Consider the following 19,124-nt stretch of genomic DNA (forward strand, 5'->3'; position numbering starts at 1 on the left):
CATTCCACTACGTACAGACTGCTGTGCTCTGTGAGTCTGTAGAGTCTGTACAAACTGTGGACTGTCTATCTCTTCATACAGAGGACTTCAGCATCGATCGATAGCTCCGATCCGGCTTAGCGCGAAAGCGAGATGATCACATGCCAGCCATCATGTGACGAGACTCTTATCTGCTGACTAATTTCTGTGTCATCGTCGCTCCCCACTGCACTGCAGGTGCTTCTGCAGCAGTCAGCGATCATTCTCGCCTCTCGCAGAGGTTTGCTTTTCTTTTTTCCCCTCGATCACTCGCTTGTCTCTCTCCAAATTAACCGTCATGACCGTCGTGTCTTCGCCCTGAAGTCCCGCGTTGCTTGACGTAGCGCAATGAATCGGCGAAGCCCGCTACTGACACACGCTCCCGTTACTTCCTGACCCTCGTCGAGGATGGAGAGCGCCCTTTCTGCGCAGACGTCTGGAACGACTTGGTTCTATTGAATTCGGCGATTTCCTTACTCTTGCGGGTCCGTCAGCAATGACAAAAGGCTGCTATACCTGCCGTCGCCGGCGCATCATCTGTGACAACGGGCTCCCGACCTGTCGGAAATGTCGGGATGCAGGCAAAGAGTGTCTCGGTTATCAGAAGCCCTTGGTTTGGGTCAAGGGTGGTGTTGCCAGCCGGGGGAAGATGATGGGCCGGAGCTTCGATGATATAGAGACCAACCCCGGTGTGAAGGACACGGCCTCCAACACCACGATGGGCTCCTCGCAGGGCAGCAGCAAAGATAGCCTTGCTCCGACTACTGAGATCATTCTCACCGCGGCAAGCCGAGACAGTCTCACACCAGGGGTGCCTCGGAATGCTGGCTCTTGTCTGCTTCCGACTACGGCTTTTCTCGATGAATCTTCCGGCTTCTTCGACTCTGAAGAAGTGGCTGTTGAGCTCCCCGATATTCCTTCGGCCTATCATCAGCCGAACTATACACCTGCGCCGAGAAGCTTGATCGATCCTCTGTTCAAGGATTTCAGTCCACTTTCCAGGTTCTATCTCTCCCATTGTAAGAGACCAGACTTTCTTCTGAGCTTCCGCATGGCAATTACTGACTGCTGTTTTTCCCCGCTCCAGACAGCCAATCTGTTGTGGGCATTTTCGCTCTTTATCCCAACGTGAAGAACCCGTATCTCGATCTGATCACTTTAATAGGCGAATCCCCCGTGCTGGCATACTCCCTGACAGCCACGGGAGCCGTGCACTATGCGCTTGTCGCAAATGGAGACCTGCCCTCTTTGCCGTGGACACCCTCGAACAATCCCAGCCCGGCTGGAAGATCGCTGCTCCAGTCTGATTTCGACAGTGTCGTGGCAAACGTCATATCTCGGAAGCCCGTTTCGCAGGTCTATGAACATTTCTTGAGTCTCAAGCACCGTGCTCTTCGCCAGCTGTCTCAGGATCTCCGCGATCCTCTACTACAAAATGATGACCGAACCGTAGCAGCGATTCTTGTCCTTGCTGTCCTGGATGCCTTTGAATCCGGCAGCGGCGCCTGGAAATGTCACCTGGAAGGGGCGAAAAAGTTGCTCAAAAATAGACAGCAGATAGGACACCACCGGAGCTTAATTGATGGATTAGACACCTTCGTCACAGACGGCTGTCTGCTGTAAGTATTACCCTCTGCTTTGGCCTCTCTCTCTCTCTCTCTCTCTCTCTCTCTCTCTCTCTCTTTTTCATCCAGACTGACCAAAGAGCTAGCCTCGAGATTATGGGATCCACCCTTGCCCGACCTGGAGCTCTTTCAAAACCCTTCTATTCCGCGTCGACCGGGCCGATGCTGCGACGCCTCGAAGAGACCTCCTGGGTCGGATGTCCGGCCTATCTACTCGAAGTGATCTTTTTCGTCCACACGCAGTGGTACTCAGACTCGGAAGACAGCCTGCACGTACGGCCAACGTTTGTGTTTTCCTCGTCGTTCGCGCCCGCCGGAGCCGCGTCTCTCAAGTCGCCCAGAGCCCTTCTGGACCATATCAAAGCCTTCGAGCCCATCCCCTGGGCCGAGGGCATGCAGCATTGCCTCTACCTGGCCGACCTGTCGCCACGCATCGCCCTGGCAGCCGCCTACAAGGCCGCCGTATACCTGTACGTCAGCCGGGTCTTCACCAGCGCCTACTGCGGCATCGGCTTCGCCCTGCCCGCCGACCACGCCCTGATTGCCAACGAACTCGTCTACCACCTCACCGCCATCGGCGAAACGGACCCGCACTTCAAGGGCCTCATCTGGCCCACCTTCATCGCGGGCGCAGAGTGCCGCCACCCATCCCACCGCGCCATCGTCCTCCAACGCCTCAACGCCCTCTACCGCGCCATGAGCAGCGTCAACGTCAACAACGCCGCCTGGGTCCTCAGCATCATGTGGCAAAAACAGGATTCCCAGCGCCACCACCACCTACCCGCTTCTCCTGACTCGCCCGTTTCCACCATCAGCTCTTCCTCCACCTCCGCCTTCTTGGATGACTTCAACTGGATCCAGGAATTGGGCGATTCCCGCATCGATTGGCTGTTTATATAAGCTTTCAACAACTTCCCCTTTCTCTTCTCAATTTCAGCCCTTAATATATATATATGTTTGTTTATTTATTTACATGTGTGTGTTTGTATTTCGGTCGGCGTTGGATCTCTTATGGATAGACGATTTATGATACCTAAGGTCAGGACCAATAATTAGCTAAAAAGTACATTTTGAATGGAAAGCTCCGAGAGATACATTTTACATCATTAGGCCCCTATTAGTAACTAGTTAACCAGAACCAGAGGTTCTACTGGTAATGAATTGAATAACCTAGAATGATTCAAGTCAGACTGCTAGCAGGCTGAACGAGACTATTCTATCTATCACATTTGCCGGTGATAAGCAAGAGAAGTAAAAATATGTTATGTGGCTGGAATTAAGAGTAGGGGGGATGACAGAAAAGGTCAAGGGGGAGATGGAGCCTAGGAGGAGATTATGAGGAGCAAGAGTAAGCCACTATCTGACCACGAAAAAGTGAACGTGAAAGAGGAAAAGAAGAAGAAAAGAAAACGAAAGCTATGTGACAGGAATGAAGAACAGATCCGGAGAAGAAAAAGTCGAGGTGTTTGGCTGGTCAGTCAGATTGGGGACGTAGAACAAAGGGGATATAGGATGGATGGAAGATGATAGCAAAGAAGAACCGAAGCGAGTCACTTTGTGGGAACGATCTTCGAGAGGCTGGAGGGGAAAAAACACAAGTGACAGCGAGGAAAGGGAAACGAAAAAAAAGGATGATCACAGAGAAGACAAATGGAAATAAAGAAATGCATTGCTCCCTCCGATCTAAATGCGGCAATCTCTTCAAAAACACGCTCATCGTTGCAAAACAGAGATAATGCAGTTCGAGAAAAGTGCTGAGAAACTCCATGAAACCCACAAAGGAAAAAGAGGAGTTGAGGATGGCAAGAGCTGGACCCGGTAGGTAGGAGAAACGAATCCGCTCTGGTGTGAGAGTAGCATTGGAATTTGAAGGGGGGTGGTCTTTGATGAAAATGACTAGAACACTGCAGCAAGGCCGTTCTTGGAATGGCGTCTGCTGAATCGTTTCTTCCCCTTCATTGACTCCGAATCCCCCCCTTGGTTCTTGACGAGCGTTGCCCGCCCGACTGATGTGTTCTCCGTCTGCATGTCGGAGCTGCGGTCAAGCGTCGTGGTTTGGCTGGAGAGACCGGAGGAGAGGTCGCGAAACGCTTCGTCTGCGGAATACGATCCACCAGCCTGCTGCGACAGACCAATCTCGCGGGACCGGTCTAGTGTGTCCAGCCATTCTTGCGTGGACAGGGCGGTGGCTCCAATGTTGCTGGACGATGGTTTGGCGTCTTCGAAGACAAAATGTTTCTCGCGCTGATTCAAAAAGAAAAGTAAGAACATGAACCCCATGACTAGATAATATGCTTTGACATTGAAGAAAATTCGTTCTTACCGTATCCACGATCCACGACGAAAACCCCTTGGAGTCTGTAACACTGCGGTATTGCACACCAGGCGCCAGAAGAGAGACCTCCAGCTTCGCCTTCTTCTCCTCCCCCCCAGCTGCAGCGATGATAATCCGCGCAGATGAAGTGACCATCACCAAGCGCTGGCGCTTCTTGCTAGCACTGCCGCCGAAAAACCGCGAAAACTTCTTGGGGGTCTCGTACTCCCCGTTGCTATTCCTCGAGGCAGGGCTATGCGCGGCCGGGGACGAGGTCACCATGAGATTGCCGAGCTTCAGAATGCGTTCATTGGATTTAGTGAGCACCGGCGACCATTCAATATCCAGCTGACTGGGAGGTGGAAGCTCGGTGACGACTCGCGGTAGCTGTCGTGAGGCGGCGGCCTTGGGTGCATTCGAGGGGGCCGTAGAGATGCTAGGAGGGAAGCTGTCGCCATTGTTGCCGTTCAGTTTAATTGGCTCGCGGGGAGGGGGGACATAGGCCTTTAAACGGGGCGCCTTTCGTTTCCATAGGTCAGGCCCCCAGGTTATGCCGCTGAAGAACTCGTGGTTCTTGATATGCTCGATGGGGAGCCGTCGTGCCGGGTCCAGGACTAGTAGTCTTTCCACCAGGTCACGAGCGACCAGGGGAAAGCCGATGGGAAATTCATAGTCGAGAGCGACGATCTTTTGAAACGTTTGGTACTCATTCCCCGCTTTGAATGGAGGGCGACCGGCGAGGAGTTGGTAGATGATACACCCAAAGGCCCACAGGTCGCTGGCCTTGCAGGCATTCTTGTCCGTGAGCAGCTCCGGGCTAACGTACTCTGCCGTCCCCACAAAGGAGCTTGCTCGTTCTTCCTCCGGAAAGCCGGCGGCATCGAGTGCGGGCATGCCATTCTTGTTTTCGTCCGGTCGGGGAGCGCTTTTGAGAATCTTGGCCGTACCAAAATCGGTGATTTTAATGTACATCTGGCTGTCCAAGAGGACGTTTTCCGGTTTCAAGTCGCGATGGATGACGCCACATTTATGCATGTAGTCGATTGCGTCGAGGATCTGGGCACCGTAGAACTGGGCACACTCCTCATCGAACGTGGTCATCCGTTTCAGCACGCCGAGGAGCTCTCCTCCTTTGCATAGATCTAGAACAAAGTAGAGCGACCGCTCATCTTGAAAGGTATAATACAGCCGTACGACGCCCGGGTGTTCCGTCAGTCGATTGAGGGTATCCTTCTCGATGTTGACGTATTTAACCTTCTTCTCCTTGATGATGTGTCGCTTGTCGAGAATTTTGATGGCGTATTCTTTGAGTGTCTGACGGTCCGTGGCGAAGACCACGGTGCTGTAGGAGCCTTCTCCAAGCGTTTGACCAAAGGAAAAGTCCCGCACACCCTTTTTGATGAAGCGAGAGACAGGCTTCCCGTTTGCATCAAGCTCCTGCTTGACGGCCACGGCAGCACCACGATCCTGCCATTCCTCACTGCTAGCCGGTGGGCCGTTCTCCATCGTATATGGGGAGCCCTGCAACTGCGACGCACCTCCGGGGCGAGCGTGGGCCCGCGAGGGCTGCCGCATCACCATGGGTCCGTTACCTGCAGGGAAGTGCGTCCCTCGGTAGGATCGATCGCTGTGACTATTATCCCTGACCGGAACGCCCGCCTGGAAGGCAGCTGAGCCGCCTCGAGACTCAGCACGTGCCAAGCTTTCCGACGCGGACGAGGCAGCCGAGTCTGTACGGATCCGATACGAACCTTCACGGGCGGCAAGAGTAGAGGAAGAACCGTTGGAAAATATAACGGACAGCGGGCGACCGGTGTTCTGTGTGGTGTTATAGGTGGCATACGGTGCGGTGTTTTGCGTGTCTGGATAGGCGGCGTAGGACACTGGGTTCCGACTGTTGTTGTTGCTGCTGCTGCCGCTATCGCCAGCGTGCGAGTCCACAGGATCTGAGGACAACACAGCACTTCGATCCTCATCATTTGACGACAGTGTGAGCGGTGGCAGTTGGGGAGGAGCGGGGTCTTGGACAGTCAGTGGTTGTGAAGGCGTCGATTCCTCCGCGGGCACGGGAGGGAACGTTGCCGCGTCATCGGACGAGTGCAGCGAAGAGTCATCCGGATTTGCAATCCGAAGACCCCCCAAGGACTGAGACAGACTAAGATCTCCGTCCATGGCGAGCTATTTATCGTTCACGACCGACGACCGTAGTGGTGTAGGATGAAGAGGGGGAGGGGGCGGAAAGGAGGGGGGTTGGTTTCTTGCGTGCAAATTGCGGAGGTCAGAGAAGAGTCCGTCGCGTCGCCAGCGAAAACACCACCAGAGCGCCTGAGAAAAGCTCCCTTGTAAGTCTCAGCGGCAGAGGACTCGACAGGAGACTCGAAACGAATGCCGACAGACTATGGCGGCGATCGCAGCGAGCGTGGAGGCATGGTATACCCCGATCGAGCGAGTGAGAGGAGGGTCGGTGGAAGAGGCTCCGATCGAAATAACACAGGCACAGAACGAGGCTAAAACAGAACGGTCAAAAAAGAACAGTCAGAGAAGGTTCGACGATCGCTTCGATAGGGGTATGAGAGAGGTCGGACGGGGGTGACGGCGGAGGTTTGCAGAGCTGCTGCTGCTGCTGCTGGAGGAGAGGAGGAGAGGACGGGCTGTTACTGTTACTCCTTGGCCAGACGTCCTGCCTTTAGGGGCTGCTCTGCCACCCGCTTTTTTTTTCTACGCCTGCCAACGCAGCATCCCACCATCACCACTATTACCACCACCTACACACGCACACACATACGTACTCTCGACCAAGGGTGTCCAGGAAGATCCCTTCTTGATGATGACATTCGCCCGCGGTACATCTGGTGGCTATTCTCGGCTGATGGCGGCTGCCTACTGTGACTGAGCCTCACTGGGAAAAGGCATCCAGAGGCTCTCCTAAAAATAACAGAACAGAGAGTAATCTAAGGGATCCCATTGCCCAGGTATAGCTATACCTCAAGTACACATATATATACATTTACTCTAAGGCGTATATATTATAGGGATTGAGAGTGCAAATGTCCACCACAGGAACCGACAGAAGCGGTCGTTCCTTCCAGACGACAGCAGCCTGTGCCTCCTCGCTCTTGCTTGGTATAGGGTTGATTGGGATTGAAGAGAAATGGGCGAGAGAAGCGTTTTTGGCCGGTTCGGTCGTACACTGGCTGCTCTGAGATACTCGTCAGCTCCCTTATGTACAAGCCAGAACGATAATGATTCGGTCACCAGCGACTAGCATTTGGCTGACACAGGAGGACATACAGTGCGCGGTAGAGCGAGCACTGCTTCGCTACAGCGTGGTTACTCCCTTCGAACGACTGAGCCTGGGAGGCCCGGACAGCGACGAGGATGACGCCCGGTTTTTTGGTTCGTTCTATTCCTCCGAGAATTCATCTTCGCCCGAAGTGCCAGGCTCCGAGGCAGATTCAGATGACGATTTCGAGTCTGTTGTCAGCCAGCAAGAGTCATATACCGAGTGTCGCGAGGGGCGTGCTTCATTTCTTCAGGGGGAGACTGCTGGCTATGAGTTAGTTCACAATAAGAATCTGCAGCAGCCATCAGACAGTGATCAGAGTTGTGGAAGTGGGCAGGCTGAAGTGTTTAATGTAGGATCTGTGAAAATTTTTCCTGTGAAAGACTTCATCGAGCACCATGTGTTTGCCCTCTCTGCACGCGTCACTGACACGACCGCGCAACAAATCTCGAGGGCTTTTCCTCTCTTCCATCTACCACCTGCGAGGGTGTCTTGGACGGCAATCTGCGATCCATCGTCCCTTAGGTTGTCTGAACACGGGGATGTCGCATTGTTGGTATCTGGTCATTGGTCTTTGAATCTACAGGTTCTCTGTTGGGCGTTGGTTGTTCGAAGACATCACCACCACGAGCTAGGTATTTTACCTAAAAAGGCCTTGCTCTACACGTGGCTAACCCTGGATCAGATCCTGCAGGCCATAGCGGTAGTATCTTTGAAATTGTGAAAATGCCTTGGAATCAGAGTTTCGTCCCAGGATACTCTGCTTCGGACTCCGAGATGGCCGGTCTCTCGATGCAGGGCAACCGGGTCCAGTCATCGATGGAGTCTGTTCTTTCCCGCAATGCGTCAAGGCTGTATTTTCCCACGAGCTTTGAAAGGACCAGGTTTGCCAATGATCCTTCTGGAGAAGTTGGATCATCTTGCCCTTATTCCCAGTGGAATACGCAGACCATTCGAGTTGGCTCAGAAAACAGCAACCCAGCGTTCGATTCGGCGGCCGGCCATACAAACAACGGCCTCCTCCCCCGTCAGCAAATGCCTATGGACCTCTCGGGCCAACACGAGGCCACCGAAAATGGGTACTACCCCATTTTTCCTAGAAGTACTGCCAAGAGACAGGATAGAGCAACTGCAGCCATGAACACTGGTGATTTTCTCTGCCACGTGGAAACTACCAATCCTGAAGTTACGGAGGTCGATGATTATTTTGATAACAAGGAAAACATTGACCCGTGCGGTCAATACCCCCCCACCCTTCCTCGGACTGTGGGAGTCAATGGTGCTTTTCACCACCGTCAACTCTCAACTGACTCTGAAGTTGAAAGCAACTATTATTTTGATAACAAGGAAAACATCGATCCCCGCGGTGATCTCCCAGGCATTGCTGAAGTCGAGACCAATGACCGTTTTGATAGCGTCGGCCAACCCAGTGGATCTCAAGTTGAGCACAACCTCCCCGGTTCATCTGGCTGTCTGCTGTCCAGGACAGATCCCGATCGCCTTGCCTTGGCGGCCGCCGGTTTTATGGTTCTTTACGACCGTCTTATCGCAAGTGTAGATGCCGAGGAACAGGAAGACGAGATGATGTTCAACTCGGAGTTTGCCGGGATATTTGGGGTTCAGTGATTCGGTATTCTGATATGCTTACAGTATCATACTTGAGACTTAGGATAACCTAGGACTAGCCTCCATGGGAAACTGAAAAAAATGAAATCCATTCTGTCAACTCGATATTGGCTCTGTAGATCGAACTTGAGACCATCCGCAAACGGAAAGAAACACGACGTGCCTGGCCTGATCTACGATATATCCACCATGAACCATGGAATTTCTTATCTTGAATAAAAGCATAGAGGAATTACTGATTACTAGTTAGTGGGACTCTGCTTACTCCTATATCAGGGTAAATATAAATAATAGGATATCCTGCAACGCAATGCAATGCTGTGCCACAGACTATTTTTATTTATGGAGAATGTCTTATCTGTCATTATACTATAGAATAAAAGACTATTAATATAATAGCCAGCTTTTGATGCTCAATTCATTAGAATCTACTTTTATAAGAGCTACTAGTGTATATATTTAAATAGAAAAAAGAAAACAAGACTAACTAGTGAATAGACAAAGTAAATTAGGAGTATAAGTTGTGTTACAGACAGACATTCCCAGAAACAATCCCCACTCCTTCCCTATTGTGAAATGCTTCCTCTTGAGGGTAGCAGAGAATTGCTCCAGCGTCATACCGGTACTGGTCTTGGGGGTCCTCTCAGGCCAAGGTAGTCATCAGTCATCCCATGATCCAAGCGATTGTAGATACAGCAGTCGAAGATACATTTGGAGGCCGCAAGTTTCAGGCGAGAGCTGCTTCCAGTCATCGCTTCAGATGCAGATATCGTCGCTCTTGAAGATTGCCTGTGTGCGCAGCTCTAACACGCCCACTTGGTGTGGTGCAGTAATTCCATCGTCTTGGGTACCTAATTGCCGATTCTTTACCTTCTAGTCGGCTGTTATTAGTAATTATTAGACTGGCTGCTAATGCTGGTATTGCTGGGGAATAAAAAATTTGGAGTATCTCTTTCGCCTTGGAATATCAAGTAGCATGGCATGCTACTCGCCTCTCACTGAGCGGCGAGGTCAACGAACACAGCAACAGAAATTAGCGTTGACGACTTCTCATCATAAACCTTTCAAGTCAATATAGAGGGTATATAGGTTGGTTACTACGATGTTTTATACCGTCCGGCGATAGTATAGTATAGATCAACCGGACTACGATAGATTGAGTCCAAAATTTGGTATCCACATTCTATTAAACGGATTTTATCTAAATAGTTAACTCGTGATTTGGTTAGACAAAAGGAAAAAAAAGAAATAGAAAAAAAAGGTCTATCAAGCACCCTTGGCAAACAGCTGGGCACCGTCAACAAGACGGCGTTCCGTGTTCTGGCGGCCGTTGACGAAGTCGGGGTAGTTGAGGGTGAGCTCGACGGCGCCGTTGACGATGTTGTCGACAGCCTCGACACCCAGCATGAACGAGTGGTCCTGGTTGCCGACCTCGTAGCGCCAGGAGCCGAAGCGGCCACGCGACCAGATGCCCTTCTCCTGGAGCTTGGGCAGGATCTGGGTCAGCGCGCCTTCACGCTCGAGCGAGGGGGTCGGGTAGCCGTGGTCGAAGCGGCGGTGGTAGGTCGACACGATCTCGTCCGTGGGACGCAGCATCTCCGTGTTGACTAGACCCTGGATGCAGTCCGCCAGCAGCGTCTCGTGGTTGACGGGCTTCATCGACGACTCGGACACCTCCAGCATGATCGACCAGTAAGGGCCCTCCTGGGGCTCCGTGGTCGCGGGCTTGGATCCGTTGGCCAGCTGCTGCGTGGCCAGCTTCTTCGACTTCTCCGGCTGGTTGTAGGGAGAGTAGTTGGAGAAAATGGTCGCGCGGTAGAAGGGGCAGTTGTCCTCGGGGAAGTAGAGCTAGTGAGTGGTATGGTTAGCAAAGCTCTAGCTGAGAAGTTCTTGATAAAAGAAAATTACTCACCCAGCACTTGTCGCCGATTCTGTCAGGACGGCTGCCACGGATACCAACGCCGATGACGTGGGTGGAGGAGTAGAAGAGCTGCTTGGTCAGACCAACGAGCTCCTGGTCGCCCATCTGCTCGGCGAGGAAGTCGACAGACATGGTGGAGACGAGCTTTCCGTAGCCGATCGTGGTGCCATCCTGCAGCACCACGGTCTTCTGGTTAGCGTTGACCTTGACAACCTTGCCCTTGTCACCGAAACGGGTCTTCTCCTTGGGCAGGGTGTCGGCAACGGCAATCCAGATGCCACCGGTACCGCCGTGCGCGGGGAAGCGGAAGGTCGCGTTCGGACCCCAGTTACCGGCAGTCTTCTGGAGAATGACGTTGGTGGTCACGGCTTTGACGTTGGGGGCAGCGACACGCTCGCCGAGCCACGCGCATTGCATCTGATGGGCTATTAGCTGATGCCATGAATATGCTAGCTAGGTAGACAGGTAATATCTTACCTTGGTTGTGGGCACAGCCCAAACCTTGTAGTTGTAAGGTCTCATGAAGAGATCGGCGATACCAGTACCCATCATGCGGACGATCCACTCGTCAAAGTTCTGGGGCTTGGTGTTGGAGACACGGGCCTCGAGCGCGGCATCGATCAAGCCATCGATACACTTCACCTGCTCCTCCTTGGGAAGCATGGAGATGTTGTTCTGGAAGGGGTACGGCACCCACTGTTCCTGGCAACGGACGTAGGAGATGCGCTGGTGGTCGTACCAGTCATCCTTCTTGGGCAGGGCCTCGTTGAGGCAGTCATCGAAGTACTTGTAGTGGGAGAAAATAACGTGGCCACCGACATCGTAGAGCTGCAAGCATTGTTAGCTTGCAAGACTTATCGCTCAATCATAGTTCACATGGGGGGGGGGGCGTACGAAGCCTTCGGGGGTGACATCGGTAGAAGCCAGACCACCGGGGATCTCATTGGAGTCGAGGATCAACCATGAAGGTCCATTCTATAATTTTTTTCCAAACGGTTATTCACCTGCCACCACGGGAGGGTGGGGGGAGGGGAGGGATAATTCTCCGCGCGGAGGGGGAAAAGCAAGCATACGATCTGGTTCAATCGCTTTGCAGCACCCAAGCCAGTTGGGCCTGCACCGATGACGAGAACATCGACGGAACTGATCAAGAGAGGAGATGGTTGATTAGTTGGATGGTTCAGCTTGTCTTGTCTGTCTGTCACCGCCACCTGACTTACATATCGGGGTGGGACATCCTGCCTTGGAGAAGATCCTGAAAGCTTGGAACGCGATTAAGAGTCTTGCGGGCGAGGCTCAGCATAGAAAAGGAAAAAGACTGCAGACAACTGCAGAAGAAGAAGTCGAGGGAAGGAGGAGGAGGAGGAGGAGGAGGAGGAGGAGAGGAGGGGTGGCGGGAAAGGAGGTGAAGCGGTGGAAGTGTCAAGGTGGAGGTAACTTTGTCTATCTGTCGGGAGAACGTGACGAGCAGCAGAGCCTGTGGGGATTTTGTGTGCCTGTTTCAAATTTACCTTCCGACGCTCGCGGCCAAACACTACTCTAAAAGGGGGTGTAACACGGATATTGGACGCTTTGGTTCTCGAACACAAGCAAATGATTCTAGAGCACGGAGGCCTCTGGTAAGTCTTGATTTGACGACCAAGACACGTTCCTGGCAGGGCCGCTAGCAGCTCTCCCTCCAGGCTCCAGCCTGGTACGACAAGGAAGAATGTGAGATGGCTTCGTTTGCGTCTTGTACGAAGGACTAGTTTAACTAATTACTCCTGGTGCCTTAGGAGTTGCCTATCGATCGAGCAATTACTTTCGTAATTGTTAGGTATTATTGGCAATTAGCTAGCTGCCTACTTTCCATTGTACAGCTACCTATCCTTCCTATCCATCCGTCGGCAATTATGACTCCCTAGAAGTACGGAGTACTTTGTTTACTCCGTACTGGCAACTACGGAGTAGCCAACTAACTACTAGTTAGTTAGTTGATAAATACCAAGTACACAGATCGTTATCTTCCTGATTTCCTCAAGATTATTTGCCCTAAAGGATGGATGGGGTCGGAGCACTCGATGAGTCCGTCCGATTGATTTTGACAATAATCCATGGCCACGCCACCGACGTCTTACAACCGACAGACACGTTGCCTCGCAGGCGTTCCAAATTAAGGAGGATGGGCGGCCTCAATAATTTCCTCTGTCTCTCTCTCATAAACGATCTTCAGCGAGAGCCCTGGAAAACCCACAGACATACGAATGGGACAGGGTCCACTGATCAGTAATTGTCCTCGCCGCAGTCGTCTCAACAAGGCAATGTCTGGGAGATCAGAGCGCGGTGCAATCAATGGATGATCGCTACTCCGAGTGCTGGGTGCAACCAGACGCAAAAAAAAGCTTGATGTCGGGGAGGTGAGCCGATACGATATACCCTGGTGTTGACGGAGTTACTGTTAGTCAAGCTATCCAAGGCCCTGCTGGACTACTGGAAGCCAGTCTGGGATACATTTTTACCGTATTACGAGTCTGCTCACGGTAGTCCTCTGGATACGATGGGTCTCTACGGAGTACTACAAACCGTCAGATGGATGTTCCCGATCGCCGCATTCTCCACCCGGCAAGGGACCAGCACCACGCTTTGGACAAGTGGCCCGAACTGACAAGAGAAAAAATCAAAAACACAAAAAAAAAGCGCCATCATTCTTGGCCTAACAGCTGCATGCGTAAGAGGGCCCGCGAGATCGAATGAGCGGCCGGGGATTTCGACGATAACGTTGGATGCTGCCATCATTGCTCAATTTGGCGCCAACCCAATCCTCCAGTGATAGAGTCCACTCAGGCACGCAGTTTACTACGGAGTATACTACGGAATATACTACGGAGTACATAGTACGTCCATACAGTGATACACACACAGACAGAACCCTTCCTTTCCCGCGGACGTTTGCAGCCTTCCAGGTACACATGGGCCTTCTGTGGAGCATCGGGTTACTCTTCCCAGCTGGTAGCTACTAGCTACTACCACTACTACTCAGGAGTATCCTGTATAGTGGTAAACACATCTGCACTGAGGTTGTACCCGGAGAGTTGTACCGAGTCAGAAGTACATGCCAGCCGTCTATTTAACCTGCTCCAAGGGTCCCTTCGTAAGCCGTCTCAGAGTGTCTACGTAGCACGTACGAGTCTCCCGCTCGCCACGAGTGACGCAGGCCGCAATCCCAGCCTGTGGAAGAACAGCCACTCACCCCCACCGCTCAACCGGCACAAAATTAAGACCAGAAAAAAAGGGCAAACAAAAAGCACGATCGAGAGTTGAAACCCCCGTCAGGCGTTTCAAAATTCGAAGCTTCTGCGACCCCCAGCCCCTAAACTCTGTGATTCCACCTTGGAGTCCAGTCCGTGAATGTCAGTGCCCCCAGCCAAGGAAGTCAAGGCGACCCAAAAGCGATCGTTCTCTGTCTGCTGAGCGGGTCGGCGGGTCCTGGATCTTCTCCTCCAAGCCTCCCCCTAAACAATAAATAATAATATTATTTCATTCCTGTGTGTTGTGGACGCTGACGGTCACAGAGAAATTCAAAACAACCTGAACCGGGGTGCGTGTTATCCGTACTCCATTCCATCCCATCCCTTGACCCCGTTTCCCCCTCCTCCTCCTCCGCTTGCTTGTCTTGCAGTCCCGATCCGAATCTCTTCCCTCTGCATTCTGACCATTCTTGAGCCAACTCAGACGACACTCCTTCACCTACGCTTCCCTTCTTTTGCATTCTTTTCTTCTTCTTTTTCTTCTTTACAAAAGTACTCTATTCTATTACTATCCTTTCAACCCACCCCCCCCTCCCCGTTAAGACCGCCCTCCTGGCCTCGTTATCGTTCGGCAAAAGCAGCCTTGCCCGGCCGCGACCTTTCGACTTCCAGAATTTTCTCTCCGAACAGTCTCGAATCATTCGCAACATGAGTTCCGACGGCGAGAAGGTCAGAACCTCCGGCGAGGTCTCCCGCGCCGAGCCTACCCTGCCAACCGTCAACCCCGCGGTTGAGAAGAGAGAGCCTCCCAAGGCCGCGTTTCATCCCGCCCTCTATGTGACGTGAGACGCCATTTACCGCTGTTATATATCAGAAAGGAGTGGTCGGGAGTAGCTGACTGGGTCTAGGGTCTGGATCACGCTGAGTTCCAGCGTTATTCTCTTCAACAAGCACATCCTCGACTACGCTGAATTCCGTAAGACACTGCATGGCTTATATGAGAAGTGAATGATGATGAGTGACTAACGTTCTGTCTTTAGGTTTCCGTATGTTCCGATTCTATTCTCTCTTCCCTCTTGATACCACCGAGATCTAACGTTTCGCTAGCTATCATTCTAACAACATGGCACTTGGCCTTTGCGACCTTCATGACCCAGATTCTGGCGCGGACGACTACCCTGCTCGATGGCCGCAAGACGGTCAAGATGACCGGACGTGTCTATCTGCGTGCGATCGTTCCCATCGGTCTTTTCTTCTCTCTGAGTTTGATCTGCGGAAATGTCACCTATCTGTATCTGAGTGTCGCCTTTATCCAGATGCTAAAGGTACGTGGGAGGAGTTCTTTCCGGGGGGGGGGGGGGGAGTAGAGCAAAAAGGAAGAGTAAGAAGCTGACTTCGTCCAGGCCACTACTCCTGTTGCTGTCCTGTTCGCCACCTGGGGCATGGGCATGGCGCCGGTCAACCTGAAGGTGCTGATGAACGTGTCCATCATTGTGGTTGGTGTCATCATCGCCTCGTTCGGTGAGATCAGGTTCGTCTTGATCGGCTTCCTGTTCCAGCTCGGCGGTATCGTCTTCGAGGCTACCCGCCTGGTCATGGTCCAGCGCCTGCTCAGCTCCGCCGAGTTCAAGATGGACCCGCTCGTCTCGCTCTACTACTTCGCGCCCGTCTGCGCCGTCATGAACGGTGTCACCGCCCTCTTCATCGAGGTGCCCAACGTCACCATGGACCACGTCTACCGCGTTGGTGTCTGGACCCTACTTCTTAACGCCGTCGTCGCCTTCCTGCTCAACGTCTCCGTCGTCTTCCTGATCGGCAAGACTTCCTCCCTGGTCATGACCCTTTGCGGTGTTCTCAAGGATATCCTCCTCGTCGTCGCCTCCATGATGATCTGGAACACCCCCGTCACCGGCCTCCAGTTCTTCGGCTACTCCATCGCTCTTATCGGCCTCGTCTACTACAAGCTCGGCGGTGACAAGATCAAGGAGTACGCCGGACACGCCAACCGCGCCTGGGCCGAGTACGGCGCCCAGCGCCCCACGCAGCGCAAGGCCATCATCCTCGGCGCCGGTCTCCTCATCTTCTTCCTCCTCATCGGCTCGATGGCCCCTAGCTACGCTCCCGATTCCGTCGCCCAGGTCAAGGGCATGCTGGGTGGTGCCACTGCCGGCACTGCCTAAGCCTGAAGCTTTTTTTTCCCTCTCTCTCTCTCTCTCCCGCCGTCGAACGATTCAATTATGCTTATTATAGAAGGAGCGAAGTGCTTCCCTCCCCCGCTCACTGATAGAGTTCTTGATTCTTCCTGATTTATCCGTATGTTGACGGTTGGTGATGTGAACTTCGCAAGTTTCTCAACCCCCTGGTTTTTTTTTTAAAAAAAAAAACTTTTTTCCCCCTCCTTATCTCTCTACAAATTCCCCCCATGAGCTGGCCACGGCGACCATGCCGCAGGGAATGCAGCCAGCACGGGTCTCTTCTGCACAGGACGAATCTTACGACATGCCCCAGACCTGACCGTCATTCTTTCTTCGAATACCGTGGCCCACCGCTGACTGCTATGAATATGTCTTCTCTCTGGCTATCTCTCTTTCTTTCTCTTTTCTTTTTTTTTCCCTATACCTTTTATTTCTCTCCTTCTATGAGTGGGATTCTGGGCGATGGCCACTGACATAATAGAATATACCATCAAAAGAATATTCCAAATATTTTCCCTCTGTAGTGCCGTACTATCTACCTAGCTTTCTCGTTTCCCAGGCAGGTTCTTAGTCAGCTCGTTTTGAGTTGCGAGAATGCCAGTCATCCATTGGCATCAGCCAAACCCAGCGGAGCCCCAGTGCAGGCCAATCAGCTGCCGAGCAGTGCAAGGCGTGAATGGTGCAGGTGGATAAGTGCTTGAGGCTAATTCCACAAGCTCAGCGAATCAGAGAGCCGAACGCGCGGCTCGGGTTGCTCTTTTAGCGAGGAGGAAGACCCACTCCAGTCCCCCCACTGGGGCCAATCATGCATGTCATTATTGTACGCTGTGTGACCGTACCAATACGCCAGATTCGCCATGGCCGGATCCCCTTTCAACCTTTCAAGAAAGCCCTTACCGTACCGTACCTTACCTCTCTTTGTCCCTTAGGTAATATTTCTCCGGCATCTCCTATAGGCTCAGCGCCCTGTAACCTCCGCATCTCCTCCATCCATCCCAGAGCCAGACCTCAGCTCGGGCAAGGCGCCCTTTTGCAATTGATCGATCCGCATCCGTCTCTCTCTCTCTCTCTCTCTCTTCCCCCAGTGCTTCTCTTCCTCTTCTTTTGAAATCTTCCTCTCATCCACATCTCATCTTTTTCCTTCCACCCACATCTCATCTTTCTTCCTTTACTACTCCGTACCTCTGATCCTTTGTTCAATCCACACCCTCATCGTCTTAAGCTCATACGAGCTCTTCACACTGTCCATCCATACAGATTTGACAGTTCCGAGGTTCCACACTCCATTGCATAGCTTACCTGACAGAACAGGCCGGTTCCCTCGTCGTCAATCACACTCAACGCGTCACATCCACGTCCACGTCCACGTCCACGCCCATATCACCACGCATCACCGATCATCACCATGTGTCCCATGCTCCTGAGCAGACTCTCCGACGGCCCGGCCCTTGTCCTTTCTCCGCCCCAGGAACACGCCTTCGTTCAATTCCCTGCCTCCCAGCCTGCACGGTCCTTCCAGAGCCAGCCTGCTGGACCCGGTTCTTCGCTATACCCTAACCCTGGATTCAACGCTCTGTCGTGGAAGCAGGCAAGCAACGGCGGCGGCGGCGGCAGCAGCCTGTCACGCAAGAGATCGCGTGATGAAGTCGACGACGGTGAACCGTCCAGTCTCGCGTCTTCCTATGCTGCTACTGCTACTGCTGCTGCTACCAAGACAGCTTCGTCCTCGGTCGTAGCACCTCGGAAGGAAGAGGAACCCATCTATGGAGAAGGCATGGTGCTTCTCAACCCCCGAACGGGTCTGGCTCTCTCCGCAGAGAGCCAGACCGGGACCTGGTACGAGGAAAAAGTCGAAAGCATAGCGGCTGCTGCGCCGGCGGTCTCGTCGCGGTCCTCCACCGTGCCCTCTTCGGGCCTTCTCCCTAGCCGTAAGTCGCAACGGCTCGACACTTCGGCCCCAGGACTTGACGACATCGCACTCTCGGCCATCCGCAATCGTACCGACACCCCCGCTGACCAGGCTACCGCTGCTGCCTCGTCGTCTGGATCCGGCCCGATGGAACCCCAAGTCGACGACGCGACGCGTCTGCTAGGAATCAGCTGGCAACGCATCTGCGACGACGACACAGATATTGCGGCCGCCGTGCGCGGGTGGAAAAAGTACATCGACAACCAGTACGCTGCGCACCTGCACGACTCGCACATCCTGCTGAAGAACCGGGCCCTGAACGCGTACCTTGTCGCCGCGCAGCCCGTTGGCCCCTCCTCCTCCTCCTCTGCGTTCTACCTCTTCAGCGAGGATCTCGATACCGCCCAGCTTGTCGGGTCCACATGGGAGATCTGCCTGCACAATCTGCGATCCGTGCCCCTGGCTTTCGAAGGAACGCAGGTCCTCCGCGCTGCGGATAAAAACACCTCCACCTCCTCTTCTCCACTAGACAGCAATCCGCCCCTGCTGCAATCAGTACCCATGCCGACCTACCTGTCTGGGAATCTTGGAATGACCGAAGGCGTAGGAATGGGGACGGGAATGGACATCGACTCGTAACGACCTCACGCCTTTACTTTTTTTTTCTCTCTCTTCTAACGTTCGTAATCTGGAGTTATGTTTTTCTTTCTTTTCTTCTTCTCTTTTATTCCCTTTTCTTACCTTGTCTTACCATGTTTTCATTCCGCTTCAAACTCATCAAAAAGCCTTTCCAAGAATGAAAAGAAAGTAAAATTTGAGAAAATGTCCTTGTGTGCAGGTAGTGTGCCTAAAGCTTGGAGGCTGGAGCCCAACAGAGGGGCGCATAGTCATGTGACTCGATCTTTAGATGTACTAATGTAGTATATGTAGTATGTGTTTGTCATTCGAGATTTCTTGTCTGTCAGGATGCAGGATGCGAGGGATTGATTGAAGAATAGATATTTCA

General features: G+C 52.7%; 7 protein-coding genes across 7 annotated transcripts; 5 read left to right on the forward strand and 2 right to left on the reverse strand.

The window, feature by feature from the left end:
• Window positions 1-235: 235 nt before the first annotated feature.
• ASPZODRAFT_135084 (hypothetical protein) lies at window positions 236-2,735 on the forward strand. The gene is made up of 3 exons (XM_022723700.1): window positions 236-1,037; window positions 1,106-1,637; window positions 1,730-2,735. Exons 1-3 carry the CDS (start codon window positions 515-517, stop codon window positions 2,541-2,543), a joined length of 1,869 nt encoding a protein of 622 aa, XP_022578792.1. The 5' UTR covers window positions 236-514; the 3' UTR covers window positions 2,544-2,735.
• An 804-nt stretch (window positions 2,736-3,539) lies between these two features.
• Window positions 3,540-6,129, reverse strand: ASPZODRAFT_144856 (hypothetical protein; the record flags this gene model as incomplete). Its single annotated transcript, XM_022725046.1, has 2 exons — window positions 3,540-3,887; window positions 3,967-6,129. The coding sequence occupies 2 exons, from the start codon at window positions 6,127-6,129 to the stop codon at window positions 3,540-3,542; spliced, it is 2,511 nt and encodes an 836-aa protein (XP_022578793.1).
• Window positions 6,130-6,798: 669 nt separating this feature from the next.
• ASPZODRAFT_135086 (hypothetical protein) lies at window positions 6,799-8,964 on the forward strand. The gene is made up of 2 exons (XM_022723701.1): window positions 6,799-7,875; window positions 7,926-8,964. Exons 1-2 carry the CDS (start codon window positions 7,200-7,202, stop codon window positions 8,864-8,866), a joined length of 1,617 nt encoding a protein of 538 aa, XP_022578794.1. The 5' UTR covers window positions 6,799-7,199; the 3' UTR covers window positions 8,867-8,964.
• Window positions 8,965-10,132: 1,168 nt separating this feature from the next.
• ASPZODRAFT_144858 (hypothetical protein) lies at window positions 10,133-12,090 on the reverse strand (the record flags this gene model as incomplete). Its single annotated transcript, XM_022725047.1, has 6 exons — window positions 10,133-10,714; window positions 10,779-11,240; window positions 11,265-11,615; window positions 11,682-11,762; window positions 11,861-11,930; window positions 12,008-12,090. The coding sequence occupies 6 exons, from the start codon at window positions 12,088-12,090 to the stop codon at window positions 10,133-10,135; spliced, it is 1,629 nt and encodes a 542-aa protein (XP_022578795.1).
• A 929-nt stretch (window positions 12,091-13,019) lies between these two features.
• Window positions 13,020-13,769, forward strand: ASPZODRAFT_135089 (hypothetical protein). Its single transcript, XM_022723702.1, has one exon. It carries the CDS (start codon window positions 13,356-13,358, stop codon window positions 13,518-13,520), a length of 165 nt encoding a protein of 54 aa, XP_022578796.1. The 5' UTR covers window positions 13,020-13,355; the 3' UTR covers window positions 13,521-13,769.
• A 790-nt stretch (window positions 13,770-14,559) lies between these two features.
• On the forward strand, window positions 14,560-16,315 carry ASPZODRAFT_764634 (hypothetical protein). Its single transcript, XM_022730088.1, has 5 exons — window positions 14,560-14,856; window positions 14,923-14,990; window positions 15,055-15,060; window positions 15,122-15,339; window positions 15,418-16,315. Exons 1-5 carry the CDS (start codon window positions 14,723-14,725, stop codon window positions 16,192-16,194), a joined length of 1,203 nt encoding a protein of 400 aa, XP_022578797.1. The 5' UTR covers window positions 14,560-14,722; the 3' UTR covers window positions 16,195-16,315.
• A 1,299-nt stretch (window positions 16,316-17,614) lies between these two features.
• On the forward strand, window positions 17,615-18,757 carry ASPZODRAFT_71725 (hypothetical protein; the record flags this gene model as incomplete). Its single annotated transcript, XM_022729775.1, has 2 exons — window positions 17,615-17,784; window positions 17,824-18,757. The coding sequence occupies 2 exons, from the start codon at window positions 17,615-17,617 to the stop codon at window positions 18,755-18,757; spliced, it is 1,104 nt and encodes a 367-aa protein (XP_022578798.1).
• Between the last annotated feature and the right edge of the window lie 367 nt (window positions 18,758-19,124).

Source organism: Penicilliopsis zonata (assembly GCF_001890105.1).
Source record: "Penicilliopsis zonata CBS 506.65 unplaced genomic scaffold ASPZOscaffold_14, whole genome shotgun sequence".
NCBI classification, from domain to species: Eukaryota; Fungi; Ascomycota; class Eurotiomycetes; order Eurotiales; family Aspergillaceae; genus Penicilliopsis; species Penicilliopsis zonata.

Bases quoted from the DNA above. Each gene is read 5' to 3' on its own strand.
- ASPZODRAFT_135086 (XM_022723701.1), top strand. From the start codon at position 7,200: ATGATTCGGTCACCAGCGACTAGCATTTGGCTGACACAGGAGGACATA. The intron at 7,876-7,925 runs GTATTTTACCTA...ACCCTGGATCAG, and splicing joins ACATCACCACCACGAGCTAG to ATCCTGCAGGCCATAGCGGT.
- ASPZODRAFT_135089 (XM_022723702.1), top strand. From the start codon at position 13,356: ATGGATGTTCCCGATCGCCGCATTCTCCACCCGGCAAGGGACCAGCAC.
- ASPZODRAFT_764634 (XM_022730088.1), top strand. From the start codon at position 14,723: ATGAGTTCCGACGGCGAGAAGGTCAGAACCTCCGGCGAGGTCTCCCGC. The intron at 14,857-14,922 runs GTGAGACGCCAT...GACTGGGTCTAG, and splicing joins CATCCCGCCCTCTATGTGAC to GGTCTGGATCACGCTGAGTT. The intron at 15,340-15,417 runs GTACGTGGGAGG...GACTTCGTCCAG, and splicing joins CCTTTATCCAGATGCTAAAG to GCCACTACTCCTGTTGCTGT.
- ASPZODRAFT_135084 (XM_022723700.1), top strand. From the start codon at position 515: ATGACAAAAGGCTGCTATACCTGCCGTCGCCGGCGCATCATCTGTGAC. The intron at 1,038-1,105 runs GTAAGAGACCAG...TCCCCGCTCCAG, and splicing joins CAGGTTCTATCTCTCCCATT to ACAGCCAATCTGTTGTGGGC. The intron at 1,638-1,729 runs GTAAGTATTACC...CCAAAGAGCTAG, and splicing joins GTCACAGACGGCTGTCTGCT to CCTCGAGATTATGGGATCCA.